This window comes from Dendrobium catenatum, unplaced genomic scaffold (genome assembly GCF_001605985.2).
Source record: "Dendrobium catenatum unplaced genomic scaffold, ASM160598v2 fragScaff_scaffold_1365, whole genome shotgun sequence".
Taxonomy (NCBI): domain Eukaryota; kingdom Viridiplantae; phylum Streptophyta; class Magnoliopsida; order Asparagales; family Orchidaceae; genus Dendrobium; species Dendrobium catenatum.
In genome coordinates, this window is record NW_021319827.1 from 296,439 (window position 1) to 313,254 (window position 16,816).

Below are 16,816 nucleotides of genomic sequence, written 5' to 3' on the forward strand. Positions count from 1 at the left end.
GGTCCCTTATCAACTAAATAAAAAATTAGTTGACATTAAACTTGGTTTGTTCTCATATGAAGCATTAATATTATGTTTGGGACGAACTTTTATTACGTCCGGTGTAAGGACGTAGAGGAACGTCCGGTTGGAGTCAAAATCCCGCCAAAAAACTCGGTATTTGCTTGGCACAACTAGGTATTATTTGATATTAACGAGAAATACCGCTCTTTGAAGACCAATACCGAGTTATACCGAGCTGTACCGAGAAATACCGAGTTGTACCGAGTTTTTCCTAGAAAAACTCGGTACAACTTTTGTATAACTCGGTATTTCTCGATTTAGCTCGGTATAACTCGGTATTGGGTCTTCAAATGATGATATTCCTCGTTATTGTTTGATATTGCTCGGTATTTGCTCGGTACAACTCGTTTTTTGGCGGGATTTGGCCTCCGACCGGACGTTCCTCTGCGTCCGGTCGGAGGACGTAATAATTGTTCGTTTGGAACGGCTTTCTTATTATTTTTTAAAGTAATTTTTTAGCATAAATTTTTTTAAAATAAAAAATTGTATATTATAAAGTTATTTTTCAAAGTCCCAAATAAAACTAAGTACTAAGATAGTTGCTCTTGGTTTCTTGCGCTGCTTGTTTTTTTGTGTAGATTAGCAATTCTCCTTACCCACGCACCCCGCCTACCTCCCTTTAATTGTGCTTGTTCATTGGCCTTTAGTGAGCAGATTTTTTGTGCATTGTGCCTTGGAAAATGAGTTAAGTAAATTAGAAGATTGCATTCGTGAATTTTTTAATGATTTAATGTTTCATTAATATTATTAATATTGAAAATTTAATCGATGCGAATATTGTCATAAAGCCTCACACAAGTAGGCAACATTTTTTTTATAAGATTTAGGCTTCGTTTGGGACGACTTTCTTATTGCTTCTTAAAGCAGCTTCTCGGTATAAATTTTTTTAATTTGTACTAAAAAATTATTTTAAGAAGCAATAAGAAAGCCGTCCCAAACGAAGCCTTAATATATAAATAAATAAATGAAATGCAGACGATGACATTAGGTTTTTTAAGTGGAAAGGAAAAATTCAAAGCCTGGTTTTGTTGAAATGATTTTATTTTATGGGTGTTGATTATTAAGGTTTACCATCCATTATTTTGGATATGGCACGATTACATAAGTATTTGTATTTGACAAAAAATTTCGTAGAATATATATGGGACGGAAGGAGTTTGGACGGCTGTTACTAAGTTACAAGTTTAATACTGTTGATTAGGCAACATTAATCCAATAATGATGATTGAGCGTTGGTGGTCTGATGGCGGCGGTCCGATGATGGCGATGGTTAATCATTGGAGGTCTAATGATTGTGGTTTGACGATGGCGGTGGTATTTGAATTTATTTTTTTTTGCATTCATTCTATGCATATATATGATTGTGTGATATAATTATCATTTAATAGGAAATAGAATTATACTGAGTGCAATGGATCTACTTAAACTGCCAAATGAACACAATGCAATAGCCCTAGTAAGTTCTAACAACATGATGCAATTTATTAGTCTGATAGCACAACTGATGAGTGATGCATAGAGCAGGCATGCTATGAGCAAGGAGATTGATTAGGATAAATATTTACAGATGTTTCACAAGTTGAAGCCCCTGTTGTTTAAGGGAGCTATAAAGCCACATTAAACAAAATATTGATAAATGAGAATAAAGAAGGTATTTGATAATATGTAGTGTCCATAAAATAGAAAAGTGCTACTAACAGTATTTTTTATTTGAGGGAGAAGCTAAGCAATGGTGGATTTGACAATAGAGAGAAATTTCAAAAAAAGATAAATGCATGGATTACCTGGGTAGAGTTTGTTGTTGTCTTTAGAGACTCGTTTGTTCCTCCATCAATCCGACAATAGATGCAAGAGGCTTTCATTAGATCATAGTAGACTAAGTAGAGGAATAGAACATTGTTGAAATATGAGGCAGAGTTTAATGCATTGGCCTTGTATACACATCAATTAGTCAGTATCATCGAGGAGAAATGTTATCGATCTCTAAGAGGATTAAAAGATGAGTTGAGGCATCCACTTGTACCGCTGAGGATTCTGAAATTTTTGGAGTTAGTGGAGAGAGTGCGTCTTGTAGAAAATAGTTTGGCTATTATCCAGTTCAGACATGACATGAGTATGAGGAGAGCATGTGAAGAAATGATTATAAGAGAGAGCAGTGAGAAGAGAGGCACATTCACTGATGTTAGAAGAGGACCTATGGTACCACTTGGTAGTGTATAGAAGTGTCTTAGATGTGGGAGGAGACATACATGACAATATTATATGATTACAAGATAGTGCTTTATATGTGATCAATACGAATACAAGATGATAGACTATCCATAGAGAGGATTGGGGGAGAGATTTGGGTCCATGACAGATCAGTCTAGACAGACATATGGCCAGAGACTTGCAGAGTTTAGAATATTTAGTTAAGGTTCTATGAGCGGGACAGAGGGAAGACAAGTGGGTGAGAGATAGAGGCAGCCCACTATGTCAGTGATGACACAACCTCTAGTACTACCATGAGTATATAGTTTGTGTCATTAGGAAGTGAGAGATAATCCAGAGAAGCCCAATAATATCATTTCTCATTCTAAGATCATTATTTTTATTGAAATGCATTGCAATCATGTGATTGAATGATTGACATACACACATAATTTGATTTGATTGATAAGTGATGTGATTAATAATTAATATAAATGATAGATGTGGCTACCAACCAGTGATCTGTAGCGAAAAATGTCAAGGACGACATTTTTCTATGGAGAGGAGATTCTAATACAAATATTTTAATCGAGCCAAACAATTTTTTTAAGGAGTCATTATAAGTCAAATTGAAAAATAGTCTTTCCCATAAAATATATATTATTATGTTTTAATTATAATAATTTTTTCATAATTTTCGGGCACCGATGCAAAATTCTTAAGAAATTAACATCCCCCGCTATAAGTGAGAATTTTGGGACTGTGAGTGTCTGTTTTGTAAATCGATTTTATTAAAATATTCTAAATAAAATGAACTATTCTATGAATATTTTTTTTATATTAATATTATATTATTAAATATCAAACCCCACTTATATATTTCATTAAAAAGCTTTTTATTCAAATTATTCATTCCTCAACTCGAGCAGGTAAGGAAAATTTGAGAGAAACGAGAAAGGAAATTCTAAGATTTGGAGGCCGTAAAATAATTTTTATCAGTCAATTATGTTGGGAAATTTATTTGTCTCATTATAAGAAATCATTATCGTATTTCTCATTTCAATAATTTGATATTTTTGAGATTTTTTTGATCAAATTTATATTATTATTATTATTGATAAAACTTCCGCCGCATAAATTTTAGTATGCGATAGATTCATATAAACTATTGGTTAATGAAAAGATTAAAAAAGAAATTTTTTTCCAAAATCTAATCTTGGGACGTGATAGGGCCTTAGAAGTGTGACGATGATTGGAGGATCGTACTCGAGCGATAACGGTTAAAGAACAATCTTCAGACCATGATGGTTAAAGGATCATAGTTGGGTGATGATGGTTTGATGGTGAGGGCGATGTTGATTGGAGGATCATACTTGCAAGAAAATAGTCAAGAGGATCTTAGTCATGCATTAGTAATCAAACAATTGTAATTTGGCCACATTAGTTGAAGTAATATTATTGTGCGACGGCGGTCGGATAACCTTAGTTGAGCGATGGTTCAGACGGTGGTTGTGGTCGGAGAACCTTAGTTGAGCGATGTTTTTGGAGGGTTATATTCTAGTGATGGTGTTCAAGAGCACTATGGTTGAATGATAGTAGTCAGATGACTGTAAGTAGACGACTGTGGTTAGATGTCCATAGTAGGATGACGATGATTAACATATTGTAATTTAACAATAGTGCTTAGAGAATAGTAGTCGGGTGATAGTGGTCAAAGGACCATAATGAGATGACAATTGTCAAAAGGTTTGGAGACCGTTTAGTCTTCTAATTTGTGTGCTTTAAATGTTTGATTTGGGCTCATCAAACTTAGATCATATCACTTCTCGTGTTGTTGGATTTGTCTTGTTGAGGCATTGAATCTGATTATAAACTTGTTAAAATTTGGAGTTTTGATAATCTTAAATTTAATTTTAATTTAATTTTAAAATTAAAATTTTATAATTCAAATATGCAATGAGATTCATGCGTGATCAAATTTATTTTTAACAACATATGAATTAGAGTAAATTAGTCTCTATTTTTGGGCCACCTATTATTATTGTCACTTACTGATAATTTTCTTTTGCAATCTCCATTCATAATTCCAGTTTCAAAGGTTCCATCTAAAAACATTGCAAAATAAATAATTAGGAAGAAATTTTGATCGAATATTCAATTAAGATGAATTTTAAAAATATTAAATTTATTTTAAGATAAATATCTTAGGTATTGAATTCATCCGAAATCCCCTTAAAAAAATTTTAAGATTCACAAAGTTTGGCATAGGGGCGGAATAAACCTCTCTTTGAGGAACTTTTATTTGGTCCTGTGACCGGACGTAGCTCTACGTGCGGTCACCATTGAGATCGTGCCACGTAGCAGGTACAAAATCGCGGATCCAACCCGGCGAATAGTGGGTATGTCGCCCGTGCGTATTTTAAATCCAGGACAACCCGGTATTGCTAGGTATTGCTAGGTATTGGTCAATTTTGCTCGACAATAACGAGAAATACCATTATGTTAAGACAAATACCGAGAAATACCGAGCAATACCGAGTTTTTCTACTCAGTATTGCTTGGTATTTCTCTAGAAAAACTCGGTATTGGTCTTCACAGAGCGGTATTTCTCGTTATTGCCAAGCAATACCTCGTAATACCGAGCAAATACCAAGTAATACCTAGCAATACGTGAACATAGCAATCCCGGGTTCCAGTCCGGGTCAAATCGTCGGGCCGCGCGGTAAAGAATGAGAGCACGTGGCGACATATTATTGGCGGCCGAACGTAGAGCTACGTCAGGTCAGAGGACATAATAATTGTTCCTCTTTGAGGGTGGACATAATAGGATTATGAAATGTATAATTTTATGAAATGTATAATTATATATATGAAACATTAAAAAAAATTCTTAAAATTTAGACATGCATTATTAAAGTTGAACATAATAATTAAAACACCTTTTTTTTTAAGGAAAAAAAGATTTCAAGGGCAATTGTCTACCCTGCTCTTCATGTTCTTGACTTGGTGTAAACTTAGTTCACTTAACTATCATCATGATGCTAAAGTGGTCCATAGGAACAATTAATTATTCTGTGTGGATAATTCCTTGCTGTGTACCGTAGTTATATACCACTATGTATCGGATGATACAGCGCACTTTGATTCGCCTTCAAACAGAAAGTTATATCAATTATACGCACAAAATAATCTCTCCATAGAAACAACCAACCATAAATATTTTATTAATAATATTTAAATAATTAATATATCTAATATTTAAATATTTATATTTATTTATATTATATTTTAATATTAAAATTATATAAAAATATATAAATATGCGGAGGGGCAGTGGGGCAGAGGAGCCGAGCCGAAAATCCCTTCCACTCTCCTCACATCGATGTGGCCCACTTTGGGAACCGCCTCTTTTGACCCATAAAAACCAAGAAATCATTTTCAACGAAAAAAAAAAAATATCGCAACTTTTCTCATCTTCTTCTCTCTTTCGTCCCCAAACAACCCTAAATACTCTCAGATCCCTTCGCCGAATGATTCCGACATGGCTGTGATGCCGAAGACCGATGCTATACAGATCCGTGAAGTATGGGCTGACAACCTTGAACAAGAATTCTCCCTAATCCGCGACATCGTCGACGATTTCCCCTTCGTCGCCATGGACACGGAGTTCCCCGGTGTCGTATGCCGCCCAATCGGATCGTTCAAATACACCTCCGACTACCACTACGCAACCCTACAAGCCAACGTAGGCATGCTCAAACTCATCCAGCTAGGTCTCACCTTTTCGGACGAAGACGGAAACCTTCCCACTTGCAATACCGGCCTCGGTTGCGTCTGGCAGTTCAATTTCCGCGAGTTCAATATCCAGCGCGACGTTTACGCAACAGATTCCATTGAATTACTTCGAGAAAGCGGCATCGATTTCGCCAAGAATAGCGAGCTTGGCATCGATGCGCAGCGATTTGCGGAGCTGCTTATGTCTTCTGGTGTGGTTCTTAACGAGAACGTGAACTGGGTAACATTTCATAGTGGGTATGATTTTGGCTATCTTTTAAAGGTGCTTACTTGCCAGAATTTGCCGGAGACGCAAGCTGGATTTTTTAATCTTCTTAGAGTTTATTTCCCGACCCTATATGATATTAAGCATCTGATGAAGTTTTGTAATAGTCTTCATGGTGGGCTTAATAAACTTGCTGAGTTGATTGATGTGCAGAGGTTTGGAGTTTGTCATCAGGCTGGATCTGATAGTCTTCTTACTTCTTGTGCTTTCAGGAAGCTTAGGGAGTCTTATTTTAACGGTTCGACTGAGAAATATGCTGGTGTGTTGTATGGTCTTGGTGTGGAGAGGGCAGAATAGTTGAAATTGTTGGAAATTATAAAGATGAAGAAAATCTAATTATAAAATAAGATTGTAATTGAAAAACGAAAGCTCTTGGTTTCAGTTGATTTTGCTCTGTATGTGCTATGTGCAGATGTTTTATTAGATCAAAATGACTGCCTTTCCTTGATATATTTTGATGATGAATTTTATTTAGTTGTATATTTTACCGACTAACATTATAGGTTTCTTGAGAGTGTGCCTATTTCTTCCTCCCCATGAAGACTTTTGGCTGTTACTTGATAATTTTGATGTATTTCCTATTAATTAGGGGCATTTTTTTACTGATTATATTAATCATAGAACACTTGATTTTCATCCATTTATTGCTATTTTAGTATGTTTTGACTTTATACTTGTTGCGTCCTGGAGTGTTCGCGGCGGTAAAGAAAAATAAAGTTTAGCATCTTAGCATTGTACGAAGATCAAGCACGCATACAGATAAAGAGAGAGGGTGTATTATTTATGAGACACCAAGATTTTTACGTGGAAAACCCTAAAAAAGGGGGAAAACCACAGGGCCTAGTCCAGTTTGAATGAATCCATTATTATTTGCAGTCGATTACAAATGAGGCCCTCCTTTAGAGGGAAGGCCTTGGCTTGATGTACATTATATGAAGTATATGGTGGGAATACAAAGAGTCACTGTTGACATATTCGTTTGGTCGGAATTACTGTAGTCGATGGGCGACGTAAGTCGGAAGTACCGTAGTTGGCGGGCGACGGAGGTCGGAAGGACTGTAGTCGGTGGCCGACGTAAGTTAGAAGGACAGAAGTCGGCGGGCACCAAAGGTCGGAAGGACTATAGTTGGTGGGCGACTTAAGTCAGAAGGATCGTAGTTGGCGGGCGACAATGGTCGGAAGGACTGTAGTCGGCGGGCGACGGAAGTCGAAATGACATTTGTCTGACGACGGAGGTTAGAAGGACGACATCAGGTGGAAGTCCAGCAATGGGCATAAATCCAACATCGGATAGATGTTCGGTGAAAATTCGACAACAGGCAGAAGTCCGGCGTCAGGTAGAAATCTGGCGTCGAGCGGAGGTCTGGCGTCGTTAGAAGTCCGACGTCAGTCGGCGGCCGGGGAGAACTCCGACTAGATGTTATTCGGGCAAAACTCTAGAGTCACTTGGAGATCGGACATAACTTCGACGGCACTTGAAAGTCGGGTGGAACTCCGACGTCACTTGAAAGTCGGGCGGAACTCCAAAGTCACTTGAAAGTCTGGCGGAACTCCGAAGTCACTTGAAAGTTGGGCGGAACTCCGGCGGTGGTCGAGAAGGAGTTTCTTCCCTCCTCTTCTGCTCTTCTCCTCTTTTTTCCTTCTTGCTTGTTTCCCCCTTAAGAGAAATGAGGGGCTATTTATAGTTTTCTGAGAGTTGCATGACCCGTAAATAGGAGGAGGATCAAGGGAAAATGTGGAGTCGATTGGATGGACAGCCGATATTGAATCCCTTGATTGTGGACCGTTCGTCAGACATTTGAAGGTCTTAGTGATATCGAAATTCGGCGATCTTGGGGTCGTTGGATTCGTCTCGTCGAGCCGCTCGATTCGACTATAAGCATATCATGTTTTGAAATTGTTTGGTATTCCAAATTGTTGGTTTGAACCTTCCAACAACGCTTTGGTTCTTCGATTCAGACCCATTTGGGCTCGGATTGAGTTGAATTTGGTGTCGTTGGGTTTGTATTTCTGAGACGATCAGTTCGGCTGTAAGTTTGCTGAAATCGGAGTTTAGATGATCCCAAATTTAATTTTTGAAGTTTCTAACTTGGATTTTTGCCTCAAGATTTGTGTCCGATCAAGATAATTTTTTGATGACATATCAATACTACATCTTGCATGACCATTGAATGTGAAGGAAGCTGTCTTTGTGATGCATAATACCTCTTAAGCCATTGTGAAGGATTACATTTATTGTGAAGGATTACATTTCAGATCCTAATTTGACCCCCAAACATGGTTAACAGCCACATGAATAACTATATTTTGCAGTCTTGAGATCCAACTCCTAGTTACATTCTAAACATGATGAATTAATACAAATTGTGATTTGATTGCATGACTAATCCAAATTAATTTATTGTACTAAAACCTTTTTGGCACATTGTTGGGGCTTCACATAACTATTCAAATTTTGCAGTTATTAGATCTTTATCCATTTCTTACATATTACTTATGATGCAGGCCAATAGTATTGGTTAGCTTATTTTTCATTGTGATATTGAAATCATGGATTTTAGTAATGAAAACAATCTCTTTGCGATGCAATGGCATAAAGGCTGCATCCCTTAATCCGTCCCCGAGTGAGAATCGTGTTTGTGGTTGTGTTCCTCTTGGGTTTTGATGCCGTTCTTGGTCTTCATAGGGCCATAAAGCTGATTATTCTCTTATCCCTTGTTCACAATTTTTTTTCTCATGCTCTATGATGTTCAGTGAGTTTTTAACCCTTGAAATGGATAAAGGTATCTGAATGTTGATACTTGTAACTTCCATCAAGCAATTGCTAGGTAGATCTGGATGTGGAAACCACTTCAACCTAAGCAGATTTTGATGAGGAGTTGAATGTTTTGGATGTCATAAGCCAATTGCTTGTAATGTAATATAGTATGAGTGAGGAATCTCATCTTATGTGCTTTAAAAGCCTACTCATGGATGACTGATAGATTCTGCACATGAGCAATGTTGAAAGTTTTGGATTTCATATTTTCAAAGAAATTGGCAAACTATGTCCTCTTCCCTAAACAATCTAAAAACATTCTTTTTCTGGAGGCAGGCATTGTTTCTTGAGGTTGATGTTGATCGTTCATCTTTCGACATTCATTTTCTCCATTGACAATCAACTAATTATCCCCATACTCATTGAGGTCCTGCATCTCATCTTTATGTTTCTGACAAGTTTTGTTCTATCCCTCTGTGACCATGGTCATTTCTCATGTTTTTGAATGTTGATGTGACAATTTTAGCTAACAAAACAGCTATTCCATGTTAGCTGTCTGCTTGGATGGAGAAATTACTCTGTGCGGTCGGCCCAGAGGCAAATCAGCCTAGAGGCGAATCAGAATGCACAACGTCATCCGGTACACAACACTACACAACACCGGTACACAGTAAAAAATGACACGGTGCTACCTGATTCGCTTCTGGACGCCGTCCGGTGACCGCACAAAATAATTTCTTCCTTGGATGAAAGGAATGTTGAGAAATGATATGAAATTTCAGCAATTTATGCCTTGATGTCATGAGTTGAATATCGTAGTTTTAAGTTAACAATCCTCCTCTCAATTGTTTTTTTAATCTAAATTACAGCTTGATGTCTGAATTCTTCAAATGAATCATACTTCTGTGAAATCATGATGTTCCAGTAAGTTGCAATGGTTTTTCTGCTTGGTTTGATGGAATGTTGATACTTCAAATATTTATATATGATTTGAAAGATCAAAGAAGATGATTTGAACTTCTTTTTGACCTTAAGCTTCTCCTTTCATCTTGTTATCATTCCTTAAACTCTTAGTGTTGGAAGAGAAGAGGTAATGAGTGCATTTATTAGTTTGAGAAGGCTCACGATAACTTTGTGTAGACTATCAGTATTATGTTGTCATAATTGTAACACTGCTTAATGTAATTGTATTTGATACGAAATACTAGCTTTTGAATTTGTAATGATGTACAAAGTGCTAATTAAATGTTAATAATTGATTCTATTTTATGTTTACATGTTATAAAGTTAGATTTATTGAATATAATTTCATGCTATATTAGTGATTGATTCTATTTTATGATGTCATATTTATCATTTTGATCATCAATTATTCTTTTCCAACTCCAAAGGATTAAAATTGTTTAAAGTTTGACTGTAACAGAAGGTTCTTGATCGAACCTCGTTAGAACAAAGATTGACCAATTCATGATTTTATTGAAAAAAACCCTATAACCTCAGGATTATTTTTGTAAACTAGTTTATTAGTATTTTAGACAGTCAGGCCCTCTTTCTTTTCACTTATACTTGCCTATAAATAAAACCAATTACTATAATTGAAGTTATAGAAATGAAATTTTATTTCCCCCCCTCCCTCTTCTTCTTTTCTTAGTAGTCTCCCCCTACTCAAAAGGTGTCATATCCTTCTTAATTCAAGAAGCATATCAAATTGGTGCTTGGTGTCGCTAGGTTTTGGGAACGAGGGTATCTACCCCTTGTCACTTCAAAGGGAACGCTTGACGTCGTAACTAATCCCTCGACGGAACCTAGCGAGGCAACCCACCGGTATCAGAGCCACACTTGCTTTGCCCCACTGAAGATGCGAGACCGTAGTAGAGAGGATTCGAACCCGAGATGGGGGTTCCATACCGTGCTCGCCCACCAGCCATCCTAAACCTCGGTGGGTCTTTGTTGTACATTCAACTCAACATACTTGGTGCTCACTTCCCAAGATACTCCGCAAAATATTTTTCCTGGCTCTAAAATATCTTCATTTTCCTAGATGCAGCTTCTGCTGTAGCCTCTTGACCTCTTGAGAAATTATTAAATGTTAATTATGTATGTAATTTTACGTGTTAATTATATAAACGCAAGCTTTGTATTTAATCAATCGAGTAAATAACTGTGTATTCTATTTACGAGTATATAATTGTGTACTTCAATAGTTTATACATAGAGCTACGTACGTAATTTGTAGTCTGCACGAAGAGCTACGTATGCAGCTAGATTCTAATAATTTCCCTGATCTTTCAACCCAACTAACAAACATAGCACCATGATCTAACCAGGATGCTGAAGACCAAGAGAGTTTTTTCTTCCAGAACTTGCCGGTCCTGTTCTATTTCAGGTAGGAGAATGAAATTGGCAATCAACTGACTTCAAAATCTGCCCTTCCTATACAAAATGTTTTGGGAAGTAAGATCACGCAATGAAACAACAAGAAAAAGAAAGAAGCGGAAATGAACATTAGGATTTAATGTGGAAAATTCCGAAATTGGAAAAAAACTGCGGAACCATACCACGCGTAGAAATTAACTATGAAATTAGGAGAAATTATACATATCTTTTTCTCTCTCACTCTCTCCTTCCCTCACTTCACTTAAGACTTCGTTCTCTATTCAAAATAGACAAAGCGACGCACATATACAACACCAAGGGATGCATCTCTTTAAGTTAAGCATGAAAAATGAGAAAGAAAACTACCCAGCCTAACTGGAGTTGTGGCACTACACCTTTTGTCTCCAGCCTGATTGGCAACACCACAGTGCTCGAATATACAAATGCCGCATCGTTGTATGGCTGCACCGAAAAGATTTTTTCTACGGGCAAGGCCCTTAAACCCAAGCAGGGGAGGCCCTTAAAGCGAGCTCGATCGACGGAATTTAGTTCTAAGTCAACAGTACAACCCAGTTGATCGGCACAATCAGATTCCATACAGAACTAACAAAATGAAGAAAAAAGATCCCTAAAGAAACCGCTTAAAGCCCAAGCTGCAATCCTCTTCATCCCTTGTAGGATTCAGCTGCCGTCAAAACTATTACCAGTAACAACCAAGAAGATTCGATCACATATATCCTCAGAGAACTTGAAATAAGCTATTCTCCAAGAAGTCTTATAAAAAAGGATACCAAATACAGCCCAAGCTCCAATCACAAATCCCAGAACTGAGCTGAAGTAAACCCAAAAATGCTGATGATCATCTTCAATCGATTCTTCATCAGCTCCTGAAGATTTCCCACTGAAACTATTTCTTGAAGAACAATCTTTGGAAACTGGCAGCCCACATAGATTGGCATTACCTGTATATATGGATGGATCATCTAAGGTTTGGAGCTGATTTCCCGAGGGAATTTCGCCAGAAAGATTGTTATATGATAAGTTAAGACTGCTCATAGAAGTCAGAGATGAGATAGACTGAGGAATGGTACCAGATATATTGTTCATAGATAGGTCTAGAGATTCCAACGATTGCATATTTCCTATTTTCTCTGGTATCACCCCTGTTAAATGATTGCTTGAAAGATTCAGATTTTGCAGGGCAGCAAGAGCTGTTATCTCTTCAGGGATATCTCCGCTAAGATCGTTGCTTGACATGTCGATGCTCCTTAGGAGGGAGAGGATCTTAGAATACTCACGATCAACCCTCTTTGTGACAATGGATATAGTTTCAATATAACTTAATGCATACACATCAGTTCCAAAGAAAGGCATAGCATAGTCGTTCCCATTATATCCAAATACACATCTAAGTCCCTCTATATCAGCTGTAATCATCAAGCTGAAATTACCAAAGGTGGAAGGTATGGACCCTGCAAGTTTGTTGTAAGCAAGATCTAAGATTTGAAGACAATCAAGCTTTGCGAATTCTGGAATGCCGCCGCTAAACATGTTAGATCGCAAGCGAAGGATCATCAGACGTGGGAGGCGTTCGGCCAGCCAGTCCGGTATGATCCCTGCGAAGTTGTTTTGACCAATGTCAAGGACCTCTAAGGCACTGCATTGTTGCAATGATTGGGGAAGCTCCCCTGATAGATAGTTATTATTCACATGAAAGGACATTAGTTGGCTTAGAGAACCAATTGAAGGAGGAAGAACACCAGAAAGTTGATTGCTTCCTAAGTTCAAAATTTGGAGCTGTGAATCGGTTCTCCAACAATCAGGTAAACTGTCTGAAAGGTTATTGTTGGATAAATCAAGGACCTTTAAAGATACTAAATTACATATGGTAGTCGGAAAGCTTCCATGAAACTTATTATTTGAAAGCAACAAGAACGCCAATGAGCTTGCTTGGAATTTGGATGGCAAGGTTCCGGATAACAAGTTATAGGAAAGATGCAACCTTTGCAATCTAGTTGGTAAAATTGATGGTATTTTACCAGTGAATTTGTTATAACTCAAATCCAAGGTACTCAATTTGCTCATGAATTCCAACGATTGCAGCAACCTTCCAGTTAAACGGTTGTGAGATAGATCCAAAGTAATGATATTGGAAGAAAGTTTCCAAAACCAAGCAGGCAAAATATCTGCTATTGATGTGTTCGACAAAACTAACAAGGAAACATTTTCCTGCCATTGGAGCCATGAGGGAAACTTTGGACCCAGCTTGCAAGAGTTCAACCCAACATATGAGAGTTGGAAACGAGGAATCCATGCATCATTTACAGTCATGATCAAATGATTGTTAAACAAAAACAGTTCTTGAAGTTGATCCATCTTTTCAAAATGCCTTTCAGTTATTTCGCCGGCAAAAAGATTGGAAGAAATATCCAAAAACCTCAAATTTAAGAGCTCGCCAATTTCCACAGGGAGGTGGCCCATGATCGAATTGTTGCTAAGATCAAGCGTTTGCAAATGTTTAAGCTCTCCGATCTCTTTAGGCATTTGCCCAGAAAGAAAGTTATTGCTGAGATCCAAATAGCCTAAATCAGTCATATTTCCAACCATTTCAGATAGTGTGCCATTCATTCTATTGGTTCCAAGTCTCAGTGTCTGCAAACTACTTCCTAATTTACAACCAGTCATAATATTGAAAAACTCCGCAATATCTCCTTCTATAGAATTATGTGAAAGATCCATATAGATCAAATAACACAGATTTGTTCTTACTAACAGATCCGAGGAAAATCTAGAAGTTTTACCACCTTCATCAACAAGCTTTACACTCATGAGGATACTATCAATCATGGATCCATAAAATCCACACCCAATACAACTCAAATATGTAAGACCACCAAGCGCCCAGAACCATGGCGGAAGGATGGAATCAAATGAATTATAATCAATTTCAAGAACAGAAAGAGAGGACGTATTGAGATTATGAACATGGCCCGGGATCTCAACCAAAAGACACTCCAATAAACGAACCTCTTCAATCGATGGCATCAAAACAATCGCCTCCATCCAGTTCTTAACCGATGTAAGATTCGCCGCAGAGAGATCAAGATACTTCAACGAAGATAACCCAGAAAGCCACCCTAAATCATCCGCACGTAGCCATTGCTGACCATACAAAGCACTCAAATCAAGAACCATAAGTCTATCGAGATTCCCGAGCTGATGAGGGATCACCCCAGAAAAACCCGCATTTGATAGATTAAGATACATCAGATTCTTCAAGGAACCCAAAAAATTGGGCATCGGGGTTCCATTGAAATAGTTCAAGCTAAGGTCAAGATGCTGAAGTTGGGTTAAAGACAGAAGAGAAGGAGATATCTCACCACTTAAAGCCGATTGCTTCCAGTCTAACGGCAGGTCGTAGGAGGATTTAGGATTTCGAAGGTTAAGGGAGATGACGTCGCCGGAGATGCCTTGGCGGCATGTGATGTGGCGCCATTGACAGCAGTTGTCGCCTTGCCATGAACAGAGGCGGCAAGTGGGGTCATGGAGGGTGGATTTGAAGCGGAGAAGAGCTTCTCTTTCTGTGTTTTGACAGGCGAAGCTGATTTTGTGAAGGAGAAGCAAAAAGAAGCAGCAGCAGAAAAGGAGAAATGGACATTTGGTATTTGAATTTGGTAACATTGTAAAATGTTTTGTGTGATTATTTCTTTCTTCATATAGTAAACTTGATAAGATTGTATAATATTTTTTTGAAAAAAATTCAAACACCCCTTGAAAACTTTTTCCGCTGTCACTCCTGATCGTGCGATTGGCGACGTGACTAATCTTGAGCTTACCTAGAAGAGACACTCACCCCAGAAACCTCCTGATTTGAACTTGATTGAGCGTGACTAATCCTTGGTTGAACTAGAAGACTTTCTTTTTAAATTATACAATTTTGATATGTAACATAAAATATTTAAATCTAAGGATTAGTCAATCATGCCTTATATAAATTTGAATTATTTGATTCATTTTTTTAATATATGAATGCTATGATAATTTAAAATAATTTTTATAAATATATTATTAATTAGTAATAGAGCATAAAATTAATTACAAATAATTTGACAATTCTATGACTATACATAAACAAAAATTTCACGGCTCATTATATATATATTTTGGTTATAATTTTCTTACTGTTTTATTTTTCAGAGTGTAATTAAAGTTCTATTTAGCTATTATTTTCTCATTTTTTAAGAATTTCTATTCTGAAATGCTGCTTTTTACAACAGTTTAAACAAAATTATTCCCACAAGTTTATAAAAAGCTGAAGTCGCCCAATAAAACCCATAATTCGTGAAGGTTTCATGTAATAGCTTTCTTATTACTTTGCTATTCAAATTTCAACCATGACCATTATTTTTGTCCCTTTTATAAAATTTTGTGTTAAAAAACATTTTCTATCAAAATATAAAAAAATATATGATTATATAATAATTATTAATCATCTTTATAAAATTATAACCGTTTCAAATGAATTCTAAATTTGATGGAAATCACGACCCATATTAGATATTTATAGCCTTTTCATTTATTAAATTTTTCGAATGTGTTATATTATATATAAAAATTATAATAAATATATATATAATATATATATATATATAATATTTATAAATATATATAATTTATAATATATATATTAAATTATTTATAACAAAAATAAGATAATTAAAATAAAGATGGATTTACATAAATACTACTTTATTTCATGCTATTTACATATATAAATATATAATATAAAAAATTTTAATATTACATGTCTAGAATTCATAGAACAAATATTAATTCATGAAAAAAATATTAAAGTTTATAGTATGGGTGGTAACTAAGGAGCGCATGTGATGTGACCATGCTAACATAATTATGTCACAGATTTTACATTATTTTCTTTCCCAATTTATTTTAGTGAATTTACATACATAACATTTTATTTTGTGTTCTTTACATATTAATTCATAAAATTTTAATATTATATTCTTAACTCTCATATAAAATTTTAGTATCAAATATAACACTCATATATTTTATTCTTACGGTCCTTAGTCGTACATCTCTATTCTGACTCTACATTCTTTAAGTATTTATTGATGGGCGAGTCTTCGTTCTTTGGATTATTTATCCATTTATTCCGTGACAGCAAATTAAGTCAACAAATGAGAAACATAAAAAATAATTTATATATTAGAAGGAATATAAAATTGATAAGAACAAGTCGACCATTTCGGCTAGTTTTCTTTATTTTTTACTTTTCTAACTTTTAATTTATAATATTTTTTTATTTCTGCTAAACTTATATTTACATAATTTGATAAAAAAATTTT

General features: G+C 36.1%; 3 protein-coding genes across 3 annotated transcripts in view; 2 read left to right on the top strand and 1 right to left on the bottom strand.

Moving 5' to 3' along the window:
• The window catches only part of LOC110101431 (gamma-tubulin complex component 2), a 38,402-nt gene extending 28,105 nt beyond the window's left edge, over positions 1 to 10,297 (top strand). Inside the window, exon 23 of the mRNA XM_028699687.1 lies at positions 9,941 to 10,297. The gene's annotated coding sequence lies outside the window, so the exon portion shown is untranslated. The remainder of the gene's footprint in view (positions 1 to 9,940) is intronic.
• On the top strand, positions 5,700 to 6,765 carry LOC110101423 (probable CCR4-associated factor 1 homolog 7). The gene has a single exon (XM_020829316.2). It carries the CDS (start codon positions 5,795 to 5,797, stop codon positions 6,608 to 6,610), a length of 816 nt encoding a protein of 271 aa, XP_020684975.1. The 5' UTR covers positions 5,700 to 5,794; the 3' UTR covers positions 6,611 to 6,765.
• A 396-nt stretch (positions 10,298 to 10,693) lies between the features above and the next one.
• LOC110101434 (receptor-like protein EIX1) lies at positions 10,694 to 15,184 on the bottom strand. The gene has a single exon (XM_020829340.2). The coding sequence runs from the start codon at positions 15,126 to 15,128 to the stop codon at positions 12,129 to 12,131; it is 3,000 nt and encodes a 999-aa protein (XP_020684999.1). The 5' UTR covers positions 15,129 to 15,184; the 3' UTR covers positions 10,694 to 12,128.
• Between the last annotated feature and the right edge of the window lie 1,632 nt (positions 15,185 to 16,816).

Excerpts from the sequence above, each read along its gene's own strand:
- LOC110101434 (XM_020829340.2), bottom strand. The coding sequence starts at position 15,128 with ATGTTACCAAATTCAAATACCAAATGTCCATTTCTCCTTTTCTGCTGC.
- LOC110101423 (XM_020829316.2), top strand. The coding sequence starts at position 5,795 with ATGGCTGTGATGCCGAAGACCGATGCTATACAGATCCGTGAAGTATGG.